The sequence below is a fragment of the Drosophila suzukii genome, chromosome 2R (assembly GCF_043229965.1).
Source record: "Drosophila suzukii chromosome 2R, CBGP_Dsuzu_IsoJpt1.0, whole genome shotgun sequence".
In the NCBI taxonomy this organism is placed as follows: domain Eukaryota; kingdom Metazoa; phylum Arthropoda; class Insecta; order Diptera; family Drosophilidae; genus Drosophila; species Drosophila suzukii.
Genome location: NC_092081.1, coordinates 16,410,414 through 16,435,332, shown reverse-complemented (window position 1 = coordinate 16,435,332; position 24,919 = coordinate 16,410,414). Strand labels below are relative to the sequence as shown.

General features: G+C 38.4%; 4 protein-coding genes, 1 long non-coding RNA gene and 1 pseudogene across 5 annotated transcripts; 1 reads left to right on the top strand and 5 right to left on the bottom strand.

Moving 5' to 3' along the window:
* Nucleotides 1-4,114: 4,114 nt before the first annotated feature.
* LOC108017693 (uncharacterized) lies at nucleotides 4,115-6,334 on the bottom strand. Its single transcript, XM_070995280.1, has 2 exons — nucleotides 6,198-6,334; nucleotides 4,115-6,137 (listed from the first exon to the last, which is right to left on the bottom strand). Exon 2 carries the CDS (start codon nucleotides 5,975-5,977, stop codon nucleotides 4,214-4,216), a length of 1,764 nt encoding a protein of 587 aa, XP_070851381.1. The 5' UTR covers nucleotides 5,978-6,137; nucleotides 6,198-6,334; the 3' UTR covers nucleotides 4,115-4,213.
* Nucleotides 5,008-8,064, top strand: LOC139352593 (uncharacterized). The gene is made up of 3 exons (XR_011603817.1): nucleotides 5,008-5,143; nucleotides 6,587-6,680; nucleotides 6,767-8,064. It is a non-coding gene; the product is annotated as an uncharacterized lncRNA (long non-coding RNA).
* Nucleotides 8,065-11,080: 3,016 nt separating this feature from the next.
* Nucleotides 11,081-12,955, bottom strand: LOC108017692 (uncharacterized). Its single transcript, XM_017084801.4, has one exon. It carries the CDS (start codon nucleotides 12,953-12,955, stop codon nucleotides 11,192-11,194), a length of 1,764 nt encoding a protein of 587 aa, XP_016940290.3. The 3' UTR covers nucleotides 11,081-11,191.
* Nucleotides 12,956-14,825: 1,870 nt separating this feature from the next.
* Nucleotides 14,826-16,697, bottom strand: LOC108017691 (uncharacterized). The gene has a single exon (XM_017084800.4). The coding sequence runs from the start codon at nucleotides 16,695-16,697 to the stop codon at nucleotides 14,907-14,909; it is 1,791 nt and encodes a 596-aa protein (XP_016940289.3). The 3' UTR covers nucleotides 14,826-14,906.
* Nucleotides 16,698-19,101: 2,404 nt separating this feature from the next.
* Nucleotides 19,102-20,977, bottom strand: LOC108017933 (uncharacterized; annotated as a pseudogene).
* Nucleotides 20,978-22,985: 2,008 nt separating this feature from the next.
* Nucleotides 22,986-24,761, bottom strand: LOC108017690 (uncharacterized). Its single transcript, XM_017084799.4, has one exon. The coding sequence runs from the start codon at nucleotides 24,759-24,761 to the stop codon at nucleotides 22,986-22,988; it is 1,776 nt and encodes a 591-aa protein (XP_016940288.3).
* Between the last annotated feature and the right edge of the window lie 158 nt (nucleotides 24,762-24,919).

Genomic DNA, 24,919 nt, shown 5'->3' with positions numbered 1-24,919 from the left:
CAACCGAATTTTCTCAGTGTACAGCTTAAAATCGCAAACAAAGAAATAATAACTTAATCACTTATTACACCGTTAAGAACAACATGAATTATCACGGAATGCTTGTGGTGTCAGTTAAGTTTAGATTGCAGGTTATTTTAAGCGTGAACCTAAAACCTATAACTATAAGTACAGCCGATAAGCACGCAAGGCCCTCCCACCGCACATTCTGCGCCAGTTGTCACGTCAATTACTAAAACAAGCGAAAATTTAAATCAAAGGCATCCTGCACACGTTTTCGAGTCGAAAACGAAAGGGGCTGACCGACTGACGCCGCACTTGACACTTTTGCTGCGGCACTTAATGCACAAATGGCATGTTCATTTGTTGTTAGGGCGAATCAAATGGGTTTCCCGTTGAAAACCTGTTGCTTCGCCTTTTGGCCCAAACATGCAACCACATGTTGGCAATGTGTCTCTTGCGGCTTGTTTAAATCTCATTTGAATTCTAACTGACTGGGGTTCTCATCAGGCAACTTTCATTTTGTAATGCCTCGAATTGATGCCAACAAGACTGTCCGCATTTGGCAGAGGTCTGTGATTAATCTGGCTAATTAGCGTACGAATCTTAACTGTGAGCTGGTGTTTTCTTTCGGTTTTTTGGTTTAACTGAGCTCTTGGGCCGCATAATTAATACGTTACGTATACGCATTGGTGTCGCAGCGGGAGGCGCCACTGGCCCAATCGGCGACCCAGCAGCCAAATTAAAGTTCAAAGTGCTCCACAGCCATGGTAATTGGAGTTTCGGAGTCGTTCGGAGCCGCTTTTTTTGTGGGAAGATCTCAGCCGCTGAAAGGTGGCAACTGTTTTGCCAATCTTCGCTAAAACTCCCTAATGGCTCTGAGCGACAAAAACTAGGAAGGAAATAAATTACTTTGATGGACCTGCTTGGCGGGGGCCTTCGTTTTAGTCACCTTACCGAAAAGAAAAAAAAATTAAAATAAGACAAAGCAGAAAGACGGGAGATACGAGACGAGATTTTGGAATTTCATTTCGTGTGCGACCTCAAAATACTAGTTTGTAAAAATGCAGCGAGTCCGGCATTGAAACAGATTAGTTTCTACGGTTGAAAAAATTAACACCTCCTAAATTTGAAATACTCTTTTATTATCGCCACCGAAAATTATGCATTTTCAGCACATTTGTGAAATGCTTAATGGCCTGAGGTCGAATTAGTTGGCTCTTAAGTGCTATGAGCCGCAACTGGATTGAAAACCCAAGCCGCCTTCAAGAGCCCGCAGATACGTTTGGGTAAATAGCAGAAGTGCTCGATAAATAATTTTTGAAAATTACTCTATTCAATAATGAGTGTGGCTGAAGCCCCCAACGAGGTCTCATTAAAGCGCGTAGCACACAATAAAATAAAGGGGTTAAAAACAACAAATTAAAGACCACATATGAGCTGACTGCGGTTAAGGTGCTCGCCGTAATGACTCTGGCCGTAAAAATCTATTAAATCTAAATGACCCTGAAGATCACACAGGCTGGCAAGAAATGGTCGACTAACGATCACCATCCATCAATGGAAATGGGTAGTCAACGGCGGATAATAACAGAATTGGGATTGGGATAGCAATTGAAAAATGTTTGCCATAGATTTTACAGATTATTATTATGGCCTGTCTGCTACTTTCGTTTCGCCACGAAAGCCTTTGCAAATGTCAAAAGGTTGGGCAATTGCGATGGTGGCTGATTGTTGGGGTTTCGTCAGCTCGAGAGGATGAGCACAGGTCGGATCTGATCGGATCTAAGCTGGAGCAAGTCCACGACTTCCCATGACAAATTGATCAGCCTGGGAAGCGTAATGATGCCACATTATCATACGTTTTCGAGCGTGATTTATGATCCAGTTCGATCGGTTTTAGCAGGGGAACTTCGTTTACAACTAAATCGAAAGTGAAAGATTTCACGATGCCGACAGCTTGGCAATGACAATGCCCAGCCATTGTCTCACCCACTAAAACGCTTGGGGGTTAACCGGTTACCCAATGCCCCATACCAACTCCATACCAACTCCAATTTCGATTCCAGTGCCCTAGGTTCAATCAGCACGCGTCAAAAGTGGCGCCAAAGTGACGAACCAAATTATTTCATTTCGTTTCAAATATGCACAAGTATCCAAAAACGCACAAACTGTGTCGGCTTTATGACGGTAGTCATTTCGGGATTTGCATAATCCCCGGGCCCTGCTGAGACACCCGCATTGTCGTCTGTTTATGGTCACATTTATGTAAGAGCCAATCATGCGAGATGTCATCGAATATTCGCCCAGTTCACTGGGTCGACTCATCATATCTAGTGGAATGCACATTTCGTCCATTTCGCCGGGGTTTTCACAATCGTATCGCCGATGGACAGCTGTAGATAGGGCCGATTGTCTTTTAAAGCACATCAAAATCAATATCGCGTATCGATCAACATCCAAAACTGAGCATTGTCTCAATGTTCGCAACCTCCGATGTGATGATTCCGATTTGAATTCATTTGAATAACAGCGCCAACAAAAACCGCCGCGTATCCATATCCGCTATCATTTATTGTGCGGAGGTGGCTAATCCCAATTCAGCATTTCTTTGTTTGCTTTATGGCTTTGGCGAAGGTTGAGCAGAATGAGTTTAGACATGCTAGCGAAACTTTTAATTTAAGTCGGCAATATTGCAACATAGCAAAATATTACGATTGAAACATTTAAAAATGGTTGTTTATGTAACAATATTAATTTCTAGACGTCTCCAACTCTCGGCTAGTGATCCTGAATATAAAAAGGAATAAACATTTTTTGTTTATTTTCTAAAAATGAAGAAAGATATTTGGCACTGGAGTCCACTTTTTCAACATCTCCACAAAATAAATTTCTTTACCATTTCAGGCTATTGACATCAACCATCACCAGTTGGCATCCACCATGGATTACACGTGCTTCTCATCGTTGTTTACCGCCCTTTTTGAGTCTTATAGACTATTCCGACCCAGTTTCCTAACGCGTATCAGATTTGTACACCAGTTTCTCGTAGAGTAAATGGGTATACTGGATTTTAGCTTAGTTCAGTCCTCTCGAGATCATTCTATTCGGGGTTGCAACCCTTTTACACACAAAAAAATCGATTGCTAAAATGTACCAATATAATAGTAAAACGGTTCCCAACCATCAAATTGTCAATTTTACCCATAAAAAGTAACTCTTACGTAATATATAAGCGTTAGGGTTAATATAAAAAATTGTTATGTAACTTAAATAAAGAGTAAAATATAGTTACGATTATCGATTTTAGTTAAATAACTACTTTTAAAGTTATCTAACCCATAAAATATAGTTAGTAAATAAAATTATTTAACTAAATTCAAGATAATTTATAAGCGAAATAAAAAAACGTAATTTTAGAACTGCACTTTTTAGAGGTGACTTCCAGCTAGTGTGGAAGTATGTTGAAGGCTTTAGAGAATACATGCAAAAAGTAAAGTCTTAGCTTTTCAGAGATTGGCTTGGGTGTCTAGGTGTACGAGACGCTAGACCCAGTTGGGAGTTTTAAACAACACATTGGATACAAGTTGAAAAGTTATGTTGCATTCTTTTGTGTTGAAGATTTTACGTTATGATAAATATTTTATATAGTTATTCAACTATTTTATATTGCAATAACAAAATACACATATCACCTGAACGTAACTCTGTTAATAGTGGCTTAACTATAAACAAAAACAAAAAAAAAATGTATTAGTAAGGTATAGTTATTAAACTATCTGCATTGGTCAATTTTACCAACCAAATCTTTTTGTGTGCACCTATTCAGGAATTATGTTATTATCCCGTGTCACGAAACAAAATGGTTTTTGATGCTGATCAAGAATACATATACTTTATGTGGTCGGGAACGCTTCCTTTTACCTGTTACATCCTTTCCGACGAATCTTTTATACCCCTTAACTCTACGAGTAACGGGTATAAAAATCCGTTTAGCGTCATATTTTAAAAGGTAAATTTGCGATTAAAGAAAAAAAAATTTTGAAACTGAATCCATGGATGAACCCCCAAAGGCTTCAATAAAGATTAAGCGGAGTGAGTCAAGCCAAGATAAGGTAAATTTTTATTTTAGCATACTAAGAAAAATTTTTTGATACTACAATGCAAATATTAAAGAAAAGCTGAGGAGATTTACGTTTTAATTCGTGATTCTTCATAGCTTAAGAATTCTAAATCTCCAGCGTCCCAGAGGGGTTAAAAGCTCCTGGATAAAACAAATGCTAGCGAGGGCCAATCCAGCAAAGTACAGGCCAAAAACCCAGTATAAATTGTGCACTTCCACGTAATCATTCAGAAGTGGTGGATTGAAATCTTTAATTGTTGAATAATTTAATCTTAACATATCCCCGAAACTTCTATCGAGCCAGAGCTTCGTTAAGCCAAACTCTTTTTGTCGCAGCATGTGCTCCTCGAAGAGATGGCGGTACGGCAAATAACGTCTTATGGGAAAGCCTAAGATATCAAAATAATTTACACAAAGTGTTTCTGAGTAGTAGAACAGTGGATATGCAAAGTTATCCTGTTGTTTCTCGAAGGTCATCCAGCGAACGGCGGTCACCGGGTAGATATATTTGTCATTAAAAGTGCCTCTCAAATGGCCGAATTTGTTGGATTCAAGGACCACTACCTTGTCCTTGCTGACGTTCAAGGAATTCACTGCATCTACATCGTAAGTGGTTATGGCCATCTTGTACCGGGATTTCTCCACGTCCGCGAAGGAAGTCATAAACGGATCGACTGGTGGAGCCCATAGAAAAGTCTGCAGGTAAGCCAAATACATGGTGGTGGTAATTACACTACAGAAGCAGATAATCATAAGAACCAGTTTCAGTTTTTTGCTCGAATGACGGGGAACAGGAAACGGTTGAGCCAAAAATCCCCTCACACAGATGTCGTTCAAAAGGACGCTGGTCACACTAAGAGCTCGCCAGGATTTTTTCTGGATGTAGATCAGCATCACCGAGATAATACAGAATATTATAAAAAGCACTATCAGGACTGGTGGAGTCACGATCGCCATGTAGATTTCACTGTTAGGCATTTTATCCGGAAGAGGAATCATAAAGCAAAAGGAACTCATCAGGTACGGATAAGACATTGAATCAAAGTTCGTCATTCTAAAGGAGAGGGCTTCGCTCATGCCAATATCCAGAAGATCTTGCGCGGCCCAGTTCGTAATATTTACAAAAGAAAGATCTTCTTCGTTCTTGGCCAATTCCATCTGCATTGACAGGGTAGCATTCACTTTCGTAACGAAGTTGTTCAGCAAATCGGCCACAAAACCAATATACTTTTCCTCGCCAGTTTTGGGATCTCGGTACGCCATGCATCCCGGTGGTGACACATCTGGGAATGATCTGATCGGCGCTCCATGCATGTTTCTAAATTGTTCTATGAAAATCGGTTTGTCTTCGGAGAAATTTATTTTTTCGTATTTTTGATCTTGAAATAGGCGACAGGAGTATACTACCCCGAATTGATCGAAATTTTCTTTTACCATTGCTATGTTATATTGATCCTTTTTCGAATAGAAGTCGCATACTGACTCGGGTTGAAAATCTCCACGTAGAAGAATGAGGCGCCTGGCTAGATGCAGCTTCATCAATGTGCGATAGTTTTCCTCCCTCTCGGCTTGAATATCACAACTAAGTATAAGTGTTAGGCTACTGAAATTCCACTCGAAGTTGGTGCTACCCGAAGAAACCAGCACTGTCGGGACTTGTAATCGACTGGATAAAGAAGGAAAAGCACAATCCCGTCCATAAATCAATAGGGTGTCGTATATTTTCTCCGTTTGCAATCTTAGGAGAAGACCGAACAATCTTTCCTCTAAGTCTGGTTCAGTTTGGCTGGTTATGTCCACAAACTGAGCCCTTGAATTCCCAAGCCAAAGAAGAATAATTATAAACCAAGCCATGGTTCAAAAGAAACTGTTGGAAATTCCGTGCGTACCTCACATTTTGTACTTTGCACACCTTTAGATTGTAAATGTCAGGCATGTCATTTCTATGTTTCTCATATTGTGTTTACAGGACAAGGTTTAAGGTACAGCCCATGTTCCATTTAATAAGTAGTTACTTTTAAAAATATATTTAATTCCTGCGGTTAACAAATTACTATCCTTGTTCGATGCTTACCAATATGCTGAAAGGGGTAAACTTCTGGTGTAGATAGGGTATTCCAGAAATAATACTGCAGGCATGCCTTGTGTTCAACATAAGCCTCAAATATTTTTTGCAGAAGCCAAACCGTTAACCGAATCAATGCGATTCAATATGGGGAACCTTATGCGGAACCAGACCTCAAACCAGTTTTTAAATATTGATTGCTTAAACCACGGTTCCCCGAACTTTTGTTTATAATTTTTCTTACACATCTTGAAATAGAGCTTGGAAAAAATATATGTCAACATCGATTGTAACCATAAGAATAAGAAGAGGAAAAATACGTGCAAACTAGGGTTATATAAATAACATTTTCTTTAAAATGATTAAATAAATCTTAATATCATTTTACGTTTCCTTAGGATTGTTGTGTGTTGGTGGACTGAATCCGAGCGTGTGTCCAGTAGGGCTGGACGTAAAGTTGCAGATAGACGCGCCGATCTCAAGCCTAAATAGGTAAGCAAGCTCATTTTTGCCAGCAAAAACCAGTAAATAACTGAAATTTAATTTTTTTTTCGCGTCGTGTTCAAATTTGTGTTTAGATCTGTACGGAAAATGGACAAAATGGCAGAGCTTTTACCGACCGTATAAAGTATATATGTTTTTCATCGGGATTATTTTAATTCTTGGCTGGCATACAAATTTTAATTCCATATTAATCAGTTCTCTTAATTTCATTCATTTATTTATTTCTGATATGTGATACAATTTTGTAAATTTAAGGTAATTTTTATTAAGCTAACTATCTCCATGTGTATTCGAACAGTTGATATATCCCAAGACCTTCAGTGCAAAGCAGTAGCAACTGATACCCAATGCCAACACATACAAGGCCACAACCCACTAAAGATCATCCATCCAGATTTCCAGGAAGACTCAATATGCGGTTACGGCTGAGACAGAAAACTGGAACTGTTTGAACATTTGTCGTACCAATTTAAACAAAATTAATTTGGGATTTTTAATATGCTTAACAACTAAATTCTAATTTAGTTTACGCATAAGCTGAGGAACGGGTATCTGAAAGTCGATGGCATCGACTATAGCGTTCTCTCTTCCTGGCTTTTTATTAATGTTGGTCAGACCTGCCTTTTTTATGTTTCTCATATTGTATTTGCATGTAGCCTTTGTATTTTATATCTAATTAATAGTGGCTTTAAAATACTTATATTTCGTGGAGTCAGATTAAATATTAATTTCTCATTCTCTCTTTAATGTACTTGTACTTTTTCATTCCCCTTTTAGGGGAGAAGGAAAAATATATATGAGCACCACCAACCAACCACCAACAACTGAGGTGATATTATGTTTGCATTCCTTCTTTGGGAAAATAATACGATTATGTGGTGTTATGTACATAATGATTTGAAAATCTTCCACTCTTTTCCTTTGTGAAAAACAGCCCTAAGTGCTCCGAACTCTGGATTCTGCCGGAGGTTTTGATTGTATTGATTTGAATGTTATTCATCTTCAGTGGCTACTTTTTTGTCCACCTATCCGTTGGTATCGTGTCTCTGTCTTCTAGTGTTTGATCTATAAACCACACGCTGGAATTCTGTACAAGTAGTGACGAAGCGCATAAGGAGAGTGTGCAAAGCCGACTTCTTACTACAAGTATATACATATAGCCGCAATATCGAAAATCTGATGATCCGATCATAGCAACACTCAGAGAATAAATCAACTATTTCGTGCTTGAATCAACTATTTTCAGTGTCAAAGCTTCGACAAGCATTGTAAAGGAGAACAAAATTCTAAATTTAAGAATTAATTATATTTCAAGTTTTCTTAAAACAATAAAATATTTTAATTCTTAATTCAAGAACATTTTATTTTTAAATTAAGAACGTATAATATTTTAAATTTTTTTTCAATTTCTATATATACTTAAATTTAACATATGACTGCGTTGCTTATTCTGAATAAGTGCACATGAAGAGTAATTATTTAATAAATGTTTAAAACTCAAAATTGCTCGAATGAATAACAGATTTCAATTTCCAATGTAGATTTAATTGTTTCATTAAAATAAAAAAAATCTTCTATATAACTTAAACAACTTATAATTGAATACATGTGTACAAGTCAGTTTTGTGTGATAACATAATAACTTAGTTTGTATTTCGTCCCTTTGTGTTCCAGTTCGTTAAATAAAATACATGTTTTTTAATATTAGAATCAATGTTATGAATGTTTATAACTTTTTTAAAATATTCTGAATTTTTAAGAATTTTTTGGGTTCTTTTGGAAAGAAAAAAAGTTCTTCTAATGAGTCTTGATGATCCATAAATAATTTGAAAAATTTTAATCCGGATTGTATGGCTATGGCCGGACTCAACCTTGAGTTCATATTGTGGGTGGCTAATAGTAGCACCGCTTCTCTTAATAATGGATGCAAAATGCTCAAGTATTTGTTGTTTCGGCTTTAAAGCTCCATATAATTCGATGTAGGCAATATGGTGTTTTTGTACAGCATTAATTAGCTTACCGACTATAATCATTAACAAAAACAAAAATTGCTGCCAGTCTGGATTTTCGAGAGGTATTAGGTCACCTATCATTAGAGGAAGAAAATGTGTAAAACTAATAGTTTCACTTGCCGTCATATTTAAATTATAATTTTTTAAGTGTATGAGATCAAATATATTTGATTTGTTTCTTATCTCTGCTTCACAAAAAGGAAATAAATTCTTTATCCCATTAATATAATTCAATGTAACAACATCGTTTTTAATTAAATATTATATTATATATTATACTTAAATTAGGGATCCCACTGCTGCAATCAAGGAAGCTGTCTGTTTCTGAATTTGACATACATCAAATGCGCCACCTATCTGTGATCGCAATATATGGTTATGTGGGCGGTAGACACATTTAAGCGTTATGAGCGTTAGAGTGGTCGTGGCAAACTTTTTTTTAGATCAATCGATAGGTATTAACGAGATCAATACATTTCAGTTAAAGTTTTGCATCTAGCATGCAAATTGTGGGCGTCACAGGTTTGCTCGGTTTGTGGGCGATAGAGTGAGCGCGGCACATTTCTGAAACAAACTTTCGCTGCGCAGGAATCTCAGGAATCTGCATGCCTAATTCCAGTATTGTAGCTCTTATAGTTTCCGAGATCTCAGCGTTCATACGGACAGACGGACATGACTAGATCGACTAGTGATCCTGATCAAGAATATATATTCTTTATGGGGTCGGAAACGCTTCCTTCTGCCTGTTACATACTTTCCGACGAATCTAGTATACCCTTTTACTCTACGAGTAACGGGTATAAAAATACCTATGTTCAATGTACATTGTACATACATATGTTCATACATACGCCGACTAGTGGACGCCTGGCCAGCACAGTTCGCATATTTCGTGGAGTTACATTATTTTTTGAACATTTTCCGGCTGTGTTTGTATTCCATGTTTAATGTTAACGAAAAGTGGCCCAAAATCGGTCAAATGATCGGCAATGAGTGCATTTCGAAACCCGTTCTTTCCTTATGAAATAGTCACCAAAAAGATGTTCCGAAATGGATGAACCTTAACATTCTGTTTACACGGGTCCGAAACAAAAAGTAAGGTATCTGGTACATTTATTTAGAATGCGCCTGTAAGCTGTACCCAGAAATGCACCTATATGCAACAACTAAACGGATTCTGTACGCATTTATGTAGAAAGCGGCTGTAAACTGTACTCTGGAATGCACTATTGTATATGCTTTAAAAAATACATATCTACACATAGGCTTTCCCGAGGAATACATTTATTTACAGGATTTTAAATTCAATATTTTTTTAAAATTTAAATATTTACGAACACATATTATTTTTAATAGGGATCTCTCTTTTCTTCCTTACGGTGGAATACATTACATTACATATATGTAATTTGTACTTTTAACTTTTATACATATGCCTTTGCGGTTACGTTTTTAATTTTTACTCTATTGTGTTAGTATTCAACTAATTAACTACACTTAACTTACCTGTGAAAATATTGATGTAGAATTGGTGGCAGAAAGCAACAAAAATTTTCAAAACACGTGGCACTAACTTCACTTTGCAGATTTAAAGTACAACTGACGAGAAATGAAAGAAACGAGAAAACAGCGCGTTTCCTTGCATGCTCCCTTTTGACTTTAATATTTTTTTATCAAGAGAAAAACGGTTGTAAAAAACGCCCATCGGTAACTTCGGGTTTAATTTTGTTGTTAACACTAACAGTTCTAAATAGCACTGCAATCCAATGCACCTAGCACGCACATTTGGAAAATGACCATGCGTTGCGCTTTGCTTAAAAAAAATTCGTCCTATAACTATTTTGCTCGGAATGCATTCTTGAATTTCCGTTTGGGCATGCACTATATTGAATCATGCGTGTCGTTTTGTTAAAAAAGTTCACTTATGTTAAGTATGTAGGTGCGTTTGTACACTTTGATTTTATTTACAATGTGCGGCGAAAACGCTTGGTGTGACCGTTCGATCATTTTTGGAAGAACGGCGAGAACGTATAAAAATCCAAACGCTACGGTCAGACGTCATCAAATTTTATTAGAGAAATTAGCAAACGAGTCCTAAACATTAATTAAAAAAAAAATATTTCTATTAAAATTTCCATAAATTCACTTTAAAAAGGCGAGCCAGTTTTGTATATAACTTTCTTTAAATCAAATATATAGTTTTAGTCTGACCGTAGCCTTCGGCAAGCCGAAGCTTGTATACCCATGCAGTTATATGGGTTTTGGAACCCTAGTGAATACATTTTAAGATGGTCTATTTATTTTATCGAAAGTAAAATTTTTCTAAACTTCAGTCCGATTTTAATTTTAGGACGACTCTAATTTTATAAGCGTGGAGTAACTTTTTATTTCAAATCAGCTTACTGAGAAACATGTTTTGATAGTACAATGCAAAAAGGTAACAAAAGCTGGAAAGATTTACATACATATTTCTTTGTAATCCCCTTATTACTGAAGAACTCTAAATCGTCCCCAGCGGGTCAGAGGGGTTATAAGCTCCAGAATAAAACAAGTGCAACCGAGGCCTAGTCCAGCAAAATATAGGCATAGAACCCAGTACAGATTATCTACTTCGATGTAATCATCGCGAAGAGGCGGACTTAAATCTTCACGTGTTGAATGATTTAATCTTAACATAACCCAGAAACTTCTATCGAGCCAGAGCTTCGTTAAGCCAAACTCTTTTTGTCGCAGCATGTGCTCCTCGAAGAGATCGCGGTACGGCAAATGCCGTCTTAAAGGAAAGCTTAAGATATCAAAATAGTTTACACAGATTGTTTCTGAGTAGTAGAACAGTGGATATGCAAAGATATTTTGTTGCATGTTGAAGGTTATCCAGCGCAATCCGGTCACTGGGTAGATATAGTTGTCATTAAAAGTGCCTCTCAAATGACGCAATTTTGTAAGGCCAAGAACCACTACCTGCTCCTTGCTGACGTTCAAAGAATTCACTACATCTGCATCGTAAATGGATATGGCCATCTTGTACCGAGATTTCCTTAAGTCCGCAAGGGAAGTCATAGGTGGATCGACTGGTGGAGCCCATAGAAAAGTCTGCAGGTAAGCCAAATACATGGTGGTGGTGATTACACTAGAGAAGCCGAGAATCATAAAAATCAGTTTAAGTTTTCTGCTCGAATGACGGGGAAAAGGAAACGGTTGAGCCAAAAATCCTCTCAAGCAGATGTCGTTCATCAGGACGCTGGTCACACTAAGAGCTCGCCAGGATTTTTTCTGGATGTAGATCAGCATCACCGAGATAATACAGAATATAATAAAAAGCACTATCAGGACTGGTGGAGACACGATCGCCATGTAGATTTCACTGAAAGGCATTTTATCCGGAACAGGAATCATAAAGCAATAAGAACTCATCAGATACGGGTAAGAGATCGTATCAAAGTTCGACATTCTAGAGGAGAGGGCTTCGCTCATGCCAATATCCAGAAGATCTTCCGCGGCCCAATTCGTAACGTTTACAAAAGATGGTTCTGCTCCGTTCTTGGCCAATTCCATCTGCATTGACAGGGTAGCATTCACCTTCGTAACGAAGTTGTTCAGCAAATTGGCCACGAAACCAATATACCTTTCTTCGCCGGTTGTGGCATCCCGATAGAACATGCATTGAGGTGGTTTCACAACTGGAAACGTTCTGATCGGCGCTCCATGCATGTTTCTAAATTGTTCTATGAAAATCGGTTTACCTTCGGAGAAATTAATTTTTTCGTAGTTTTGATCTTGAAATAGGCGACAGGAGTATACTACCCCGAATTGATCGAAGTTTTCTTTTACCATTGCTATGTTATATTGATCCTTTTTCGAATAGAAGTCGCATACTGACTCCGGTTGAAAATCTCCACGTAGAAGAATGAGGCGCCTGGCTAGATGCAGCTTCATCAATGTGCGATAGTTTTCCTCCCTCTCGGCTTGAATATCACAACTAAGTATAAGTGTTAGGCTACTGAAATTCCACTCGAAGTTGGTGCTACCCGAAGAAACCAGCACTGTCGGGACTTGTAATCGACTGGCTAAAGAAGGAAAAGCACAATCCCGTCCATAAATCAATAGGGTGTCGTATATTTTCTCCGTTTTCAATCTTAGGAGAAGACCGAACAATCTTTCCTCTAAGTCTGGTTCAGTTTGGCTGGTTATGTCCACAAACTGAGCCCTTGAATTCCCAAGCCAAAGAAGAATAATTATAAACCAAGCCATGGTTCAAAAGTAACTGTTGGAAATTTCGTGCGTTCCTGACATTTTGTACTCTACACACTTTTAGATTGTAAATGTTCAAATGTTCTTCAGGCATGTCATTTCTATGTTTCTCGTATTGTGTTAACAAAACTAAGGGTTTAAGATACAGGTATTGTTCCATTTAATGAGTAGTTACATTTCAAAATACAAATATTCCGTGCGGCTAACAAATATGCGATTGAAAGAGATTATTTATCTTTGTTTGAGGTTTATCAATATGCTAAAAGCGATAAACTTCTGGTTTATATAGGGGATTCGTGAAATAATTTTGTTGGCTTGAGTTCAACATAATGGTTTCAATGAATAAAATATGATTTGATAAGCCTCAAATTCGGATCTGGAGCTGAAATAAATGGAAGAAGATGCGTTATAGTCGAGTGTCTCGACTCAGGTGAGGCCATATTGGTGAGGCAAATACTCCTGATAGCGACGTCACTATTGTGGGATCTTAAGAATCTGCATTCTTAATCCTAACGCTCTAGCTTTTATAGTTCCAAAGATCTCAGCGTTCATATACACTCGACTAGCTTTATCGACTGGGCTAAAAATGCATAATGAAAAATATTATTCTTTTTGAGGAGAATCAAGTTTTTATACCTGTTAATTGTAGAGTTAAAGGGTTTAATAACTTCATCAAGAAGTATGTATCAGGTATATTAAGTGTGTATGTTCTTGATCGGTTAGCCGAGACCACTGTAAAGACCTCAAACACCCATAACGGCAAGTCTGTCCGTATGAACGCTGAGACCTCGGAAACTATAAGAGCTAGGATATTGCGCTGCGCATGTTTGTTTCAGCAGGGTGCCACGCCCACTCTAACGCCCACAAACCGCCCAAAACTGTGGCTTCTACAGTTTTCATGCTAGATTTTAATTAAAATGTATTGTTCTCATCAATATCTATCGATTGACCTAAAAAAAAGTTTGCCACGCCCACTTTAACGCCCACAAACCGCCTACAAACTATCAAATATAGAGAATTGGGATTTCATATTTAGATTCCGTAGCTTTGTACGAAGCACAAGTTTGTTACGGGAATATGCCACGCCCACCCTAACGCCCACAAACCGCCCAAGCCTGTGGTGCCCACAATGTTCATGCTAGATACAAAATTTTACCTAAAATGTATTAGTCTCGTCAATACCTATCGATTGATCCAAAAAAAGTTTGCCACGCCCACTTTAACGCCCACAAACCGCCTACAAACTTAAAAAAATCGTAAGTATGAACGTGTTTATCTCGGAAATTATTAAATATAGAGAATTGGGATTTTATATTTAGATTCCGTAGCTTTGTACGCAGCACAAGTTTGTTACGCGAATATGCCACGCCCACTCTAACGCCCACAAACCGCCCAAGCCTGTGGCGCCCACAATGTTCATGCTATACACAAAATTTTACCTAAAATGTATTAGTCTCGTCAATACCTTTCGATAGATCCAAAAAAGGTTTGGCACGCCCACTCTAAAGCCCACAAACCACCAGAGTCTGTGGCGCCCACAATTTTCATGCTAAAAACAAAATTTTAGCTGTTATGCATTAGTCTCGTCAATACCCATCGATTGATCAAAAAAAGTTTGCCACGCCCACTCTGGCGCCCTTAACGCTTAAATCTGTCTGCCGCCCACGTAACCATATATTGGGATAGCGGATAGGTGGCGCATTACAATCTTCCTTTGGTCCTGAGTAACAGGTATCTGAGAGTCGAGGTACTCGACTATATCGTTTTGATTCCCATCTACATTCTCCCTTGCTTTTAATTCTTACAATTTCAATTCTTTATCAGCATTCAAATTAGAATTCTAGAATAATCAATTTTTATTGGACTCTCAATTGCAGTCATTTGTTTATTTGTGATGTAATACAAAATATATTAAAATTTTTAACATTTAAGGTAATATTTAGTAAGCTAACTATCTCCATTTATATTCTTTTAAACGGGTCCAACAGTTTAAAGATCCCAAAACCTCCAATGCAAAGCAGCAGCAACTGATACCCAATGCCAACGCATACAAGCCCAGAACCCAGTAAAGATCGTCTAACCAGATTTCTAGCTCATCCTCTGGCGGCTCGCTGAAATCCGTGTACGGCATAAGTTCCAGCCTGAGCATATCCAAGAAGCTGTGATCGATCCAGAGATCCAACAGTCCAAATTCTTTCTGCCTTAGAATATGCTCTTCAAAGAGTTCGCGATAGGGAAGGTGACGTCTTATGGGAAAACTCAATATGCTGTAGCGGCTGAGACAGAAATCATCTGAGTAGTAAAACACAGGATGATGAAAGAGTTTTTGTTGCTCATTGTAAGTGCTCCAGCGCACACTGTTCACCGGAAAGATATAGTCGGTGTCAAAAGATTCTCGTAAGCTTAGGAATTCTAGGTAGTCCTCAAAGATCTGGACCCGTGCATCACTCACACCTTGCAGTTTACTATTCCTAAAGAGCAACAAGTTTATCTCAGCCCAGTTCATTGCAATCGTGTACCTGGACTTTTCAAAATCGCTAATGGTACGCATCTTCGGCTCGGCTGGCGGACTATACAGAAAGGTCTTTAGGTAGGCTCCGTACATGGTTGTGGTCATAAGGCTGGCGAAGCACAGAAGCAAGCAAATTAGCTTCAGTTTTCTACAGGACTGGCGGGGAAATGGAAACGGCTGTCCCAAAAACCCCCTCAAACACATATCGTTCATCAGGACTCTTGTCAGGCTCAGACCGCGAAAAGACCTCTGCTTGATGTAGATCAGCATCACCGAGAAGATGATGAATAAGACAAATAGCACGCCTAGGACGCCGCGATCTATGATCACTCCGTAGATCTCGTTGTATGGCACCAAATCTGGAAGTGGTACCATGAAGCAGTACGAGCATGTCAAGTAAGGATATGTGAACGTATCAAAGTTAGACATTTCCCCGGTGGATTCCATTGTCATGCCAATATCCAAAAGATCGTCTGCGGTCCATTTTGATATATTCGCAACGAAGAATTTTCCTTCGATGTCGGTCAATTCCTCCTGCATATCCATGGTTGCATTAACCTTTTCAATAAACTGGCTTATTACGTTGGCCACGTATCCTATCCACTTCTTCTCCCCGGTTTTTGGGTCCTGGGTAAGCATGGATCGAGGTGCCAAGTTGTCGGTGATTGTTCTAATCGGCGCTCCATGCATGTTTCTAAATTGTTCCACAAAAATTGGGTTGACATCGAATAGATTCACTTTTTCATAGTTTCGATCTTGAAATAGGCGACAGGAGTAAACTACCCCGAATTGATCGAAGTTTTCTTTTACCATTGCTATGTTATATTGATCCTTTTTCGAATAGAAGTCGCATACTGTGTCCGGTTGAAAATCTCCACGCAGAAGAATTAGGCGCCTGGCTAGTTGCAGCTTCATCAATGTGCGATAGTTCTCCTCTCTCTCTGCTTGAAACTCACAACTGAGTACAAGTGTTAGGCTACTGAAATTCCACTCGAAGTTGGTGCTACCCGAAGAAACCAGCACTGTCGGGACTTGTAATCGACTGGATAAAGAAGGAAAAGCGCAATCCCGTCCATAAATCAATAGGGTGTCGTATATTTTCTCCGTTTGCAATCTTAGCAAAAGACCAACCAATCTTTCCTCTAAGTCTGGTTTAGTTTTATTGGTTATGTTCAAAAACTGAGCCATTGAATTCCCCAGGCAAAGAAGAATAATTATAAACCAAGCCATGGTTCAAAAGCAACTGTTGGTAATTCCGTGCGTTCCTCACATTTTGTACTCTGCACAACTTTAGATTGTAAATGTTCTTTGGGCATGCCATTTTTATGTTTCTGATATTGTGTTTACAAGACAGGGCTTAAGGTACAGCTCATGTTTCATTTAATAAGTAGTTACACTCAAAAATACATATATTTCCTGCCGTTCACAAAAAGGCGATTTAGAAAAGATTAGTATCCTTGTTTGCTGTTTACCAATATGCGGATAGCGGTAAGCTTCTGGTTTAGATGGGGGACTCGTGAAAAACAAGAGAAAACGCTGCAGTCGATGATCTCGACTATAAGATACCCACTACTCAGCTAAGGGGAGTGCGAGAGGGATGGAAATATGCTTCATCTAATATGCTTTTTTCACTAACACACAGCCTATAGCGCCACCTAGCCTATAGCGACACCTAGCTTATAGCGCCACCTAGCCTTTAACGCATATAGCGCCCCTAGCAACTTGCTGGAGTATTAGTAAAAACAGCTTATTTGCTGCATGCGGTGTGCAAAATCGATTGAATTGCAAAATATTAATTATTATTTGCTTAGAACCTTTTTATGACTAGTCCGAATTCAACATTTTTTGGCATGTTATAGGTATTGATGTGATGTGATGATAACAAAATGTGGGCTCTAGAATAGTTTAAATGTTATGGGTGTTTGTGGGCGTTAGAGTGGGCGTGTCACCTTGCTGAAACAAACTTGCTCTTTACAATAAGCTCAATAGTCTATATTCCAAATCCTAACTAGCTAGCTTAAGAGCTAGATCTCAACGTCCAGACAGACGGACATGGCTAGATCGACTCGTCTAGTGAACCTGATCAAGAATATATATACTTTATGGGTTTGGAAACGCTTGCTTCTACCTGGTACATATTTTCCGACGAATCTAGTTTATTTATTTGTTTATATTATTTTTTCAATTAAAAACTGTTTTATTTATTTTTTTGTTTATTAAAAAAAACTTTACAGCTTCAATTTCCTAATTTTCACTTTAACACCTTCACCGCTGTTTCTCCCTTGGCTTTCATCCTAACTCCCTGGCGAACAGGCTAATTACTCTCGAAGTCTGAAGTCCCCTATATTTACAAACTGCTCAAGCTGCCACATAGGTAGCAGTATACCTGTTAATTCTGAATAAAATTACACTTTTACAAAAAAAAAAAAAGTGTTGGTATGCTAGTGATAGTTTTTGCGATACTTTTCGATTTGTTTGTCCTGGTGCGCGATCGCCACTATACATAGCTACTATGATTCGATTCTATGATTCGGTTCTATTATACGATTTTATGATTCGATTCAATGACTTCATTATATGACTCTATTCTATGATTCGATTCTATGACTCGATTTTTTGATTCGACTCTATGATTCAACTCTATGATTCGACTCTATGATTCGACTCTATGTTTTGAGTCTATGATTCGACTACATGATTCGACACTATGATTCGATTCTATGATTCGACTCTATGATTCGATTCTATGATTCGACTCTATGATTATACTCTATGATTCGACTTATGATTCGACTATATGATTCGACTCTATGATTCGATTCAATGATTTGACTCCATAATTCTACTCTATGGTTCGACTACATAATTCGACTCTATGATTCAACTCTATGATTCGACTATATGATTCGATTCAATATATTGACTCTATGATTCGACTCTACGAATCGACTCTATGATTCGACTTATGATTCGACTCTATGATTTTATTCAATGATTCGATTCTATGATTTGACTCTATGATTCGGTTCGATGATTTGACTCTATGATTCGATTTAATGACTCGACTCTCCGATTAGATTCTATGATTCGACTCTATGATTGGATTCTATGTTTCGACTGTATGATTCGGCTCTATAATTCGATTCTATGATTCGACTGTGTGATTCGACTCTATGATTCGGTTTAATGACTCGGGTCTATGATCCGACTCTATGAGTCGACTCTATGATTAGATTCTATGATTCGGCTCTATGATTCGGTTCTATGATTCGATTCAATGATTCGACTAATCATTCGATTCTATGATTCGATTCTATTATTCGACTTTCGCTGCGCATAGACACCTGGAATCTGGATGTTTAAACCCAACTTTCTAGCTTTTATAGTTATCGAGATCTCAGCGTTAACAGACACAGACGGACAGACGTACATGGCTAGATCGACTGGGCCAGTGATCCCGATGAGAAGTATATACTTTATAGAGTCACTTCCTTCTAGCTCTTACATAATTTCTAATATACCCTTTTACTATACGAGTAACGGGTATAAATAGACTTTAAATCAGGAATTTGTTTCTTAAATTTAGATAGCCTTTTTCCCTCAGTGTAAACATTATAAATTATCCTATGTTTCGGTGCGTTTATTTAACATTTCTTCCTACATTAAATGTTTTGGTTAAGCAAAATAATTAAGATCAAAATTTATCGTAAATAACTTCGGGCACTAGTTTCTGGATTTCCTCCAATACTTCCACTCATTTACTCCAATTTCCAATAAGAAGCAGACAACGCTGATCATCATGGCAGCCAGGTAGAGTTTTAGTATCCACGACACGTCTTGTAGTAATAGGCTTGGAGTGTACGCTAACGGGTGGCTGAGGTCCTTGAGAGGAGTGAGTTTTAGTCTCACCATTTCGAAGAAGCTGTGGCTCCTCCAGTAGCTCACGAAGCCGAACTCCTGTTGCCGCATCATGTGGTCTTCAAAGAGGTGGCGGTAGGGCAAGAAAGGACGCATGGGAATGGACAAGAAAATAAGTCTCGAGAAGCACAAGTCCCTGGCAAAATAAAAGACTGGCTCCTTGAAGATGGTCTGCTGCTCCGCGTAGGCACTCCAACGATCTCCGGTTACCAAATAGTTGTAACTGAGATTAAAGTCGTCCCGCAGCTTATAGCACTCCGGCATATTGTCAAATTCTATAATATTTTCTTTTTGAATTTCTTGGAAATGTGAATTATTAGTCGAAATCAGACCATTAACCTCAATTGAAGGGATTGCAACTCGTTTTTGATTTTTACCAATATCCTGAAAGGAATGAATTCCGTCTTCAGTTGGGGGATTCGTGAAAAATGATTGCAGATATGCCTCGTACATGGTGGTCAACATAATGCTTGCAAAGCAAATTATGCAAACTATTAGCTTTAAATGTCTGTTTGCATTGGAGGGAACTGGAAAAGATTGGCCCAAGAGACCACGCAGGCCTTTATCGTTTAGCACGATGTTGGCCAGGCTTAGATCCTTCCATGACTTTTTATGGCTATATATTAGCAGCATGGAAAGTATGCACAGCACAATGAAGATAATTCCGAGAATATAGCGATCCACGATCTCGGCATACACCAAATTGTAAGGCAACTTGGCTGGCTCCTGAACCATTAAACAGTACGATGTGAGAATGTAAGGATAACTGGCTGTTTCGAAGAGAGTTGTACTTAATGAGGTTTCCAAGGTGGTGCCAATGTCAAGCTCTCCGTCCTGCACCCTCCTTAATATTTCCCTAACGATGGATTTGGTGTCCAAAACGTCCACTTTTAGCGTTGCATTTACTTTCTGAGCAAAAGTATTTACTAAATTAGCTACATAGCCTGTTATCCTTTTATCACCGTTTTTTTCTTTCGAAAGAAGCATAGAACGTGGGGGCAAAAGATCTGCCGCCGTTTTGATAGGTTTTCCGAGCATATTTTGAAACTGTTATATATAAATGGGCGTATTATCCGATAAACTGACTTCTGCAAAGATAGGATCTTCAAAGTGACGACAAGCGTAGATAGCTCTTGATGAACCGAAGTCGTCCTTGACCATGGCAATATTGTATTGCTCCCTCTGCATATATATTTCGCACACAGAATCCGGGTGATCATTACTTCGTAGGTAAACTAAGCGCCTGTTTCTTTGCAGCTTAATCAGAGTTCGGTTGGATACATTTTTCTCTTCTTCAGGACTACAGCTAAGAATCAGGGTTAGACTGCCGAATTCCCAATCGAATTCTGTGCTACCCGAAGACACAAGCACTGTGGATACATCCAAACGCCTGGATAGTGGGTGAAAAATGCAATCCTTTCCATAGACAAGCAGTGTATCATAGAATTCCTCCCCTTGCAGCCTTTGAAGGAGACTAAACACTTTTTCCTCTAAGTCTGAGTTATTTCCATTGGCGACATCCAAAAACCGGGCACTTGAACTCCCAATGCAGAGAAGTAGGAAAACTAACCACGCCATGGTTTTCATTTAACTGTGACAAATCCTGCGCTTTGCTCACATTTTGTACTTTCACGAACAGTTGTGCAGACATGCTCATTTCGTGTTTTTTCACATCGTGTCCAAATGCTTACATGCCATATCTGGGCAATTATGGGATGCATTTAAAGTGCAAAGAGTTCAGGCTTGGATAGGGGCTACCAATGTATATTGATTATATACTATATTCACAATACTTCAAACTCCAAAAATTTCTCTCTTATCTCCACAAAAAGCTAAAATTTTATAGTCAGTAGTATCCAAATTGTCTGGATGTATATTTTCTTGAAAGTATATCAGACGCCTGTTTCTTTGTACCTTAAAAATAATACGACAAGTTTCTTTTTTCTCTGATTCAGCCACAACTAGCTAGGCTACTCAAATTCCAATCAAATCTGGTGCTTCCTAAAGAAACCAACACTGTGGGAACATTCAAATACCTGATAAGGATATGGCGTAGTTTCAGAAGATGGCGAAGTAATCCTTCATCTGTGCCGATTGTACTTTGAACAGAAGTATCAGATTTGAGGGCTCCGATCTATCCTAGACAGAAGATGAAAATAAACGACCATGCCATAGTTCCCAAACCAACTGTTGAAACTGTCTTTCCTTTTTTATGCATTCATTGCCAAAGTTAATAGTATTAATGTCTTAAATTAATATTCTTTTACTCAAATATTTTATAAAAGCTCTAAAAGTGTAAAGTTCATCCCAACAATTTCCATTTCATATTGGTTTTCTTAAACGTGTTCCATTGAAATATTTATTTGACTTATGGACTTTGCTAGCATTAGTAGAAGTAGAACGAAAGCCCGCTGTGAAGATAAAAAATTGTATTACTTATAAGTAAACTCAAGCGTGTAGAAACGCAAAAGTACTGGGGTTTTATTCCAATTCTTAAGGAGTTCAGATGTTAAATAATTACTAGATCAATACATGATAAACTGAAAAATCTATTTTATTAAAAACATTTTTAAGTTGTAGCATTTGAAAAATTATAATTAATTAAATAAGGATTGGCTATAGATTCTCAATGAAGGGATCGCCAATTTCTCCACGTACCATATGTACTCGATCCAATCAGAGCACATTTCTAGTTCATTATGTAGAATTTCCTTCATATATGTATTATCGCTTTTGACCAGTGATTTTACCTCGAATGCAGAAATTTCAATCTTTTGCTCATACTTGTCTATGTCCTTGAAGTACCCTTGAAGGGGGATATGTGAAGATGGAATTCAGATAAGCATTAAACATGGTGGTCATGATGCTGGTACAGCAAAGGATACAGAAAATTAGATGGAAACGGTTTTCAACGAATTTCTTCAAGGCTGGAATCCTGAGCAGAGCGACGACATACCTTACTATTGACTTTTCGAAGTTTACCATAGCTATATTATATTGATCCTTTTGCGTATATCGTATAAATGAGTTATGCTGAACATCCTCTGGTAGGTATACTATACGTCTGCTTCTTTGCAGTTTATTGAGAGTGCGGTCGTTAGTTTCCTTGTCATCTTCAGGACCACAACTGAGGATAGGAGCTCGGATTCTGAATCTTCAATCAAATTGGTAGCTATTAAAAGACATAAGAACTTTGTGCACATTCAAGCGTTTAGATAGGTAATGGAAAAGAAAATCCTCTTCGTAGACAAGCAGGGTTTCGTACGACTCTTCCAGTTGCAATCTTTGCAGAAGATCTATCAATCAGATCTCCAGATCTATGTTATTTTTCATGGCTACATCCCGTAATTGGGCCATTAAGTGGGAAAGCAAGGCAGTAGGATAATTAATCAGGACATGGTATACACAAAACTGTCGGATATGTCGTGCGAGCCTCACATGTTGTACTTTAAAAGAACTAACTACCTCGGTGGTCTGGCATGCAATTTTCGTGTTTTCCGCTTTGTATGACAATCCTGTGAAGGTCAGGGAACAGGTTATTATTATATACTACTTTAAAGGATTTGGAAAAGTCTGTAACGCTTTGGGACTATGGATTGTTTAATTTTTGAGTTCACGCCGGCGCCGCCACTTTTCTCTAGCTATTTCTGACATGAAACAGATAATACTGATCGCCATGGCGGCCATATAAAGTTTGAGGATCCACGATATATCATCTAATATTAAGCTTGGACTAACCGCTTTGGGCTGACTTAGGTCCTTCAGAGGTGTTATTTTAAGTCTTACCATGTCGAAGAAACTATGACTCTTCCAGTAATCCACTAAGCCGAACTCGTGCTGTCGCATCATATGATCATTGAAAAGATGACGATAGGGCAGATGTCTCCGCATGGGAACAGACAAAAAGATCAGACGAGAGAAGCAGAGGTCCTTGGCAAAGTAGAAGACTGGATCCTTAAAAAGCTTTTGCTGCTCCTCATAGGCGCTCCATCGATCCCATGTCACCAAGTAACTGTAGTCCCGATTTAAGGCGTCACGCAGTTTAAGGCACTCCTGCCAGTCATGAAATATTCTCAGGTCGTTTTCGTGAATTTCACTAAAACGTGTGTTATTGATATTTGTTAAAATTATTCTCTCAATTTCGGTAATTGCAATCTTTTGGTTAAACTTTCCGAACTCCTTAAAGGAACGAATGTGAGGTCCAGCTGGGGGATCCGTGAAGAAAGATTGCAGATAAGCCTCGTACATCGTGGATATTAAAATGCTTGCGAAGCACAGAATGCAAAAAATCAGCCTTAAGTGCTTGTTAGCATTGGAGGGAAATGGAAACGATTGGCCCAGAAGACCTCGCAGACTTTTATCATTAAGTAATATGTTGGCCAAACTGAGCTCTTGCCATGACATTTTCTGACTATATATTAGCAGCGTAGAAAGCAGGCAGAACAGCAAGAAGATAATGCCAAGGACGAGGTGATCCACTATCGCGGAATACACCAGATTGTACGGCAACTTTGCTGGAACTGGAACCATTAGACAGTAAGATGTCAGAAGATATGGATAGCTAGCTGTGTCAAGGTTCGTGGAATATAAAGAGGTCTCCAGAGTGATGCCAATGTCAAGCTCATCGTGCTGGACCTTTCTTGATATCTCTTTTAAGCTATGGTTTTGAGTTAGAAACCCAAACTGCAAGGTGGCATTTACTTTCTGTGCAAAGTTATTGACCAAATCGGCCACATAGCCCTTTGTCTTCATTTCACCGCTTTTTGGATCCTGATACTGCATGGATCGTGGGGGTAAGAGATCTGACATAGTTTTGATAGCTTTTCCGTGCATATTTTGAAATTGTTCAATGTAAATCGGACTCTTATCTGATAAACTTACTTCTTCAAAGTTAGGATCCTCAAAGTAGCGACATGTGTATAGGACTATCGACTTTACAATGTCATTCCGCAACATGGCTACATTATAATGATCCTTTTTGAAGTAATTATCACAGACAATCTCTGGTTGGTTTTTATCTTGTAGGTAGATTAGACGTCTGTTCCCTTGCAACTTCAAAATGGTACGATTAGATGCTTCTCTTTCTGATTCAGGACCACAACTTAGTATCAGAGTTAGGCTACTAAAATTCCAATCAAAGCTGTTGTTTCCTGAAGAAACTAACACGGTAGGAACATCCAAGTATTTGATTTGGGAGTGAAAGACACAATCCTCTCCGTATACAAGTAGTGTGTCATAGTATTCCTCCTGACGCAGTTCTCGAAGAAGGTTAAGAAGTCCTTTATCTATGTCACTTTTGGTTTGAACAGATATGTCTGAGAACTGAACAGCAACTTGCAGCCCCAGACAGAGGAGGAAAATGACCAAGCAAGACATAGTTTTCACACAAACTGTTGATATTTAATGAAGGTTTCACCGTTTTGCTTCATTCCTGGTCATTTTAAATATTTATCATGTGTGATTCTCATATTTGCAACTAAATAAGTTGGTAACTCTGCAAACAATTTTGAATGATGTTAACTTTGGAATACACC

What these genes read in the sequence shown, in the direction of transcription:
- LOC108017692 (XM_017084801.4), bottom strand. Translation starts at nt 12,955, where the DNA reads ATGGCTTGGTTTATAATTATTCTTCTTTGGCTTGGGAATTCAAGGGCT.
- LOC108017691 (XM_017084800.4), bottom strand. Translation starts at nt 16,697, where the DNA reads ATGGCTTGGTTTATAATTATTCTTCTTTGCCTGGGGAATTCAATGGCT.
- LOC108017690 (XM_017084799.4), bottom strand. Translation starts at nt 24,761, where the DNA reads ATGTCTTGCTTGGTCATTTTCCTCCTCTGTCTGGGGCTGCAAGTTGCT.
- LOC108017693 (XM_070995280.1), bottom strand. Translation starts at nt 5,977, where the DNA reads ATGGCTTGGTTTATAATTATTCTTCTTTGGCTTGGGAATTCAAGGGCT.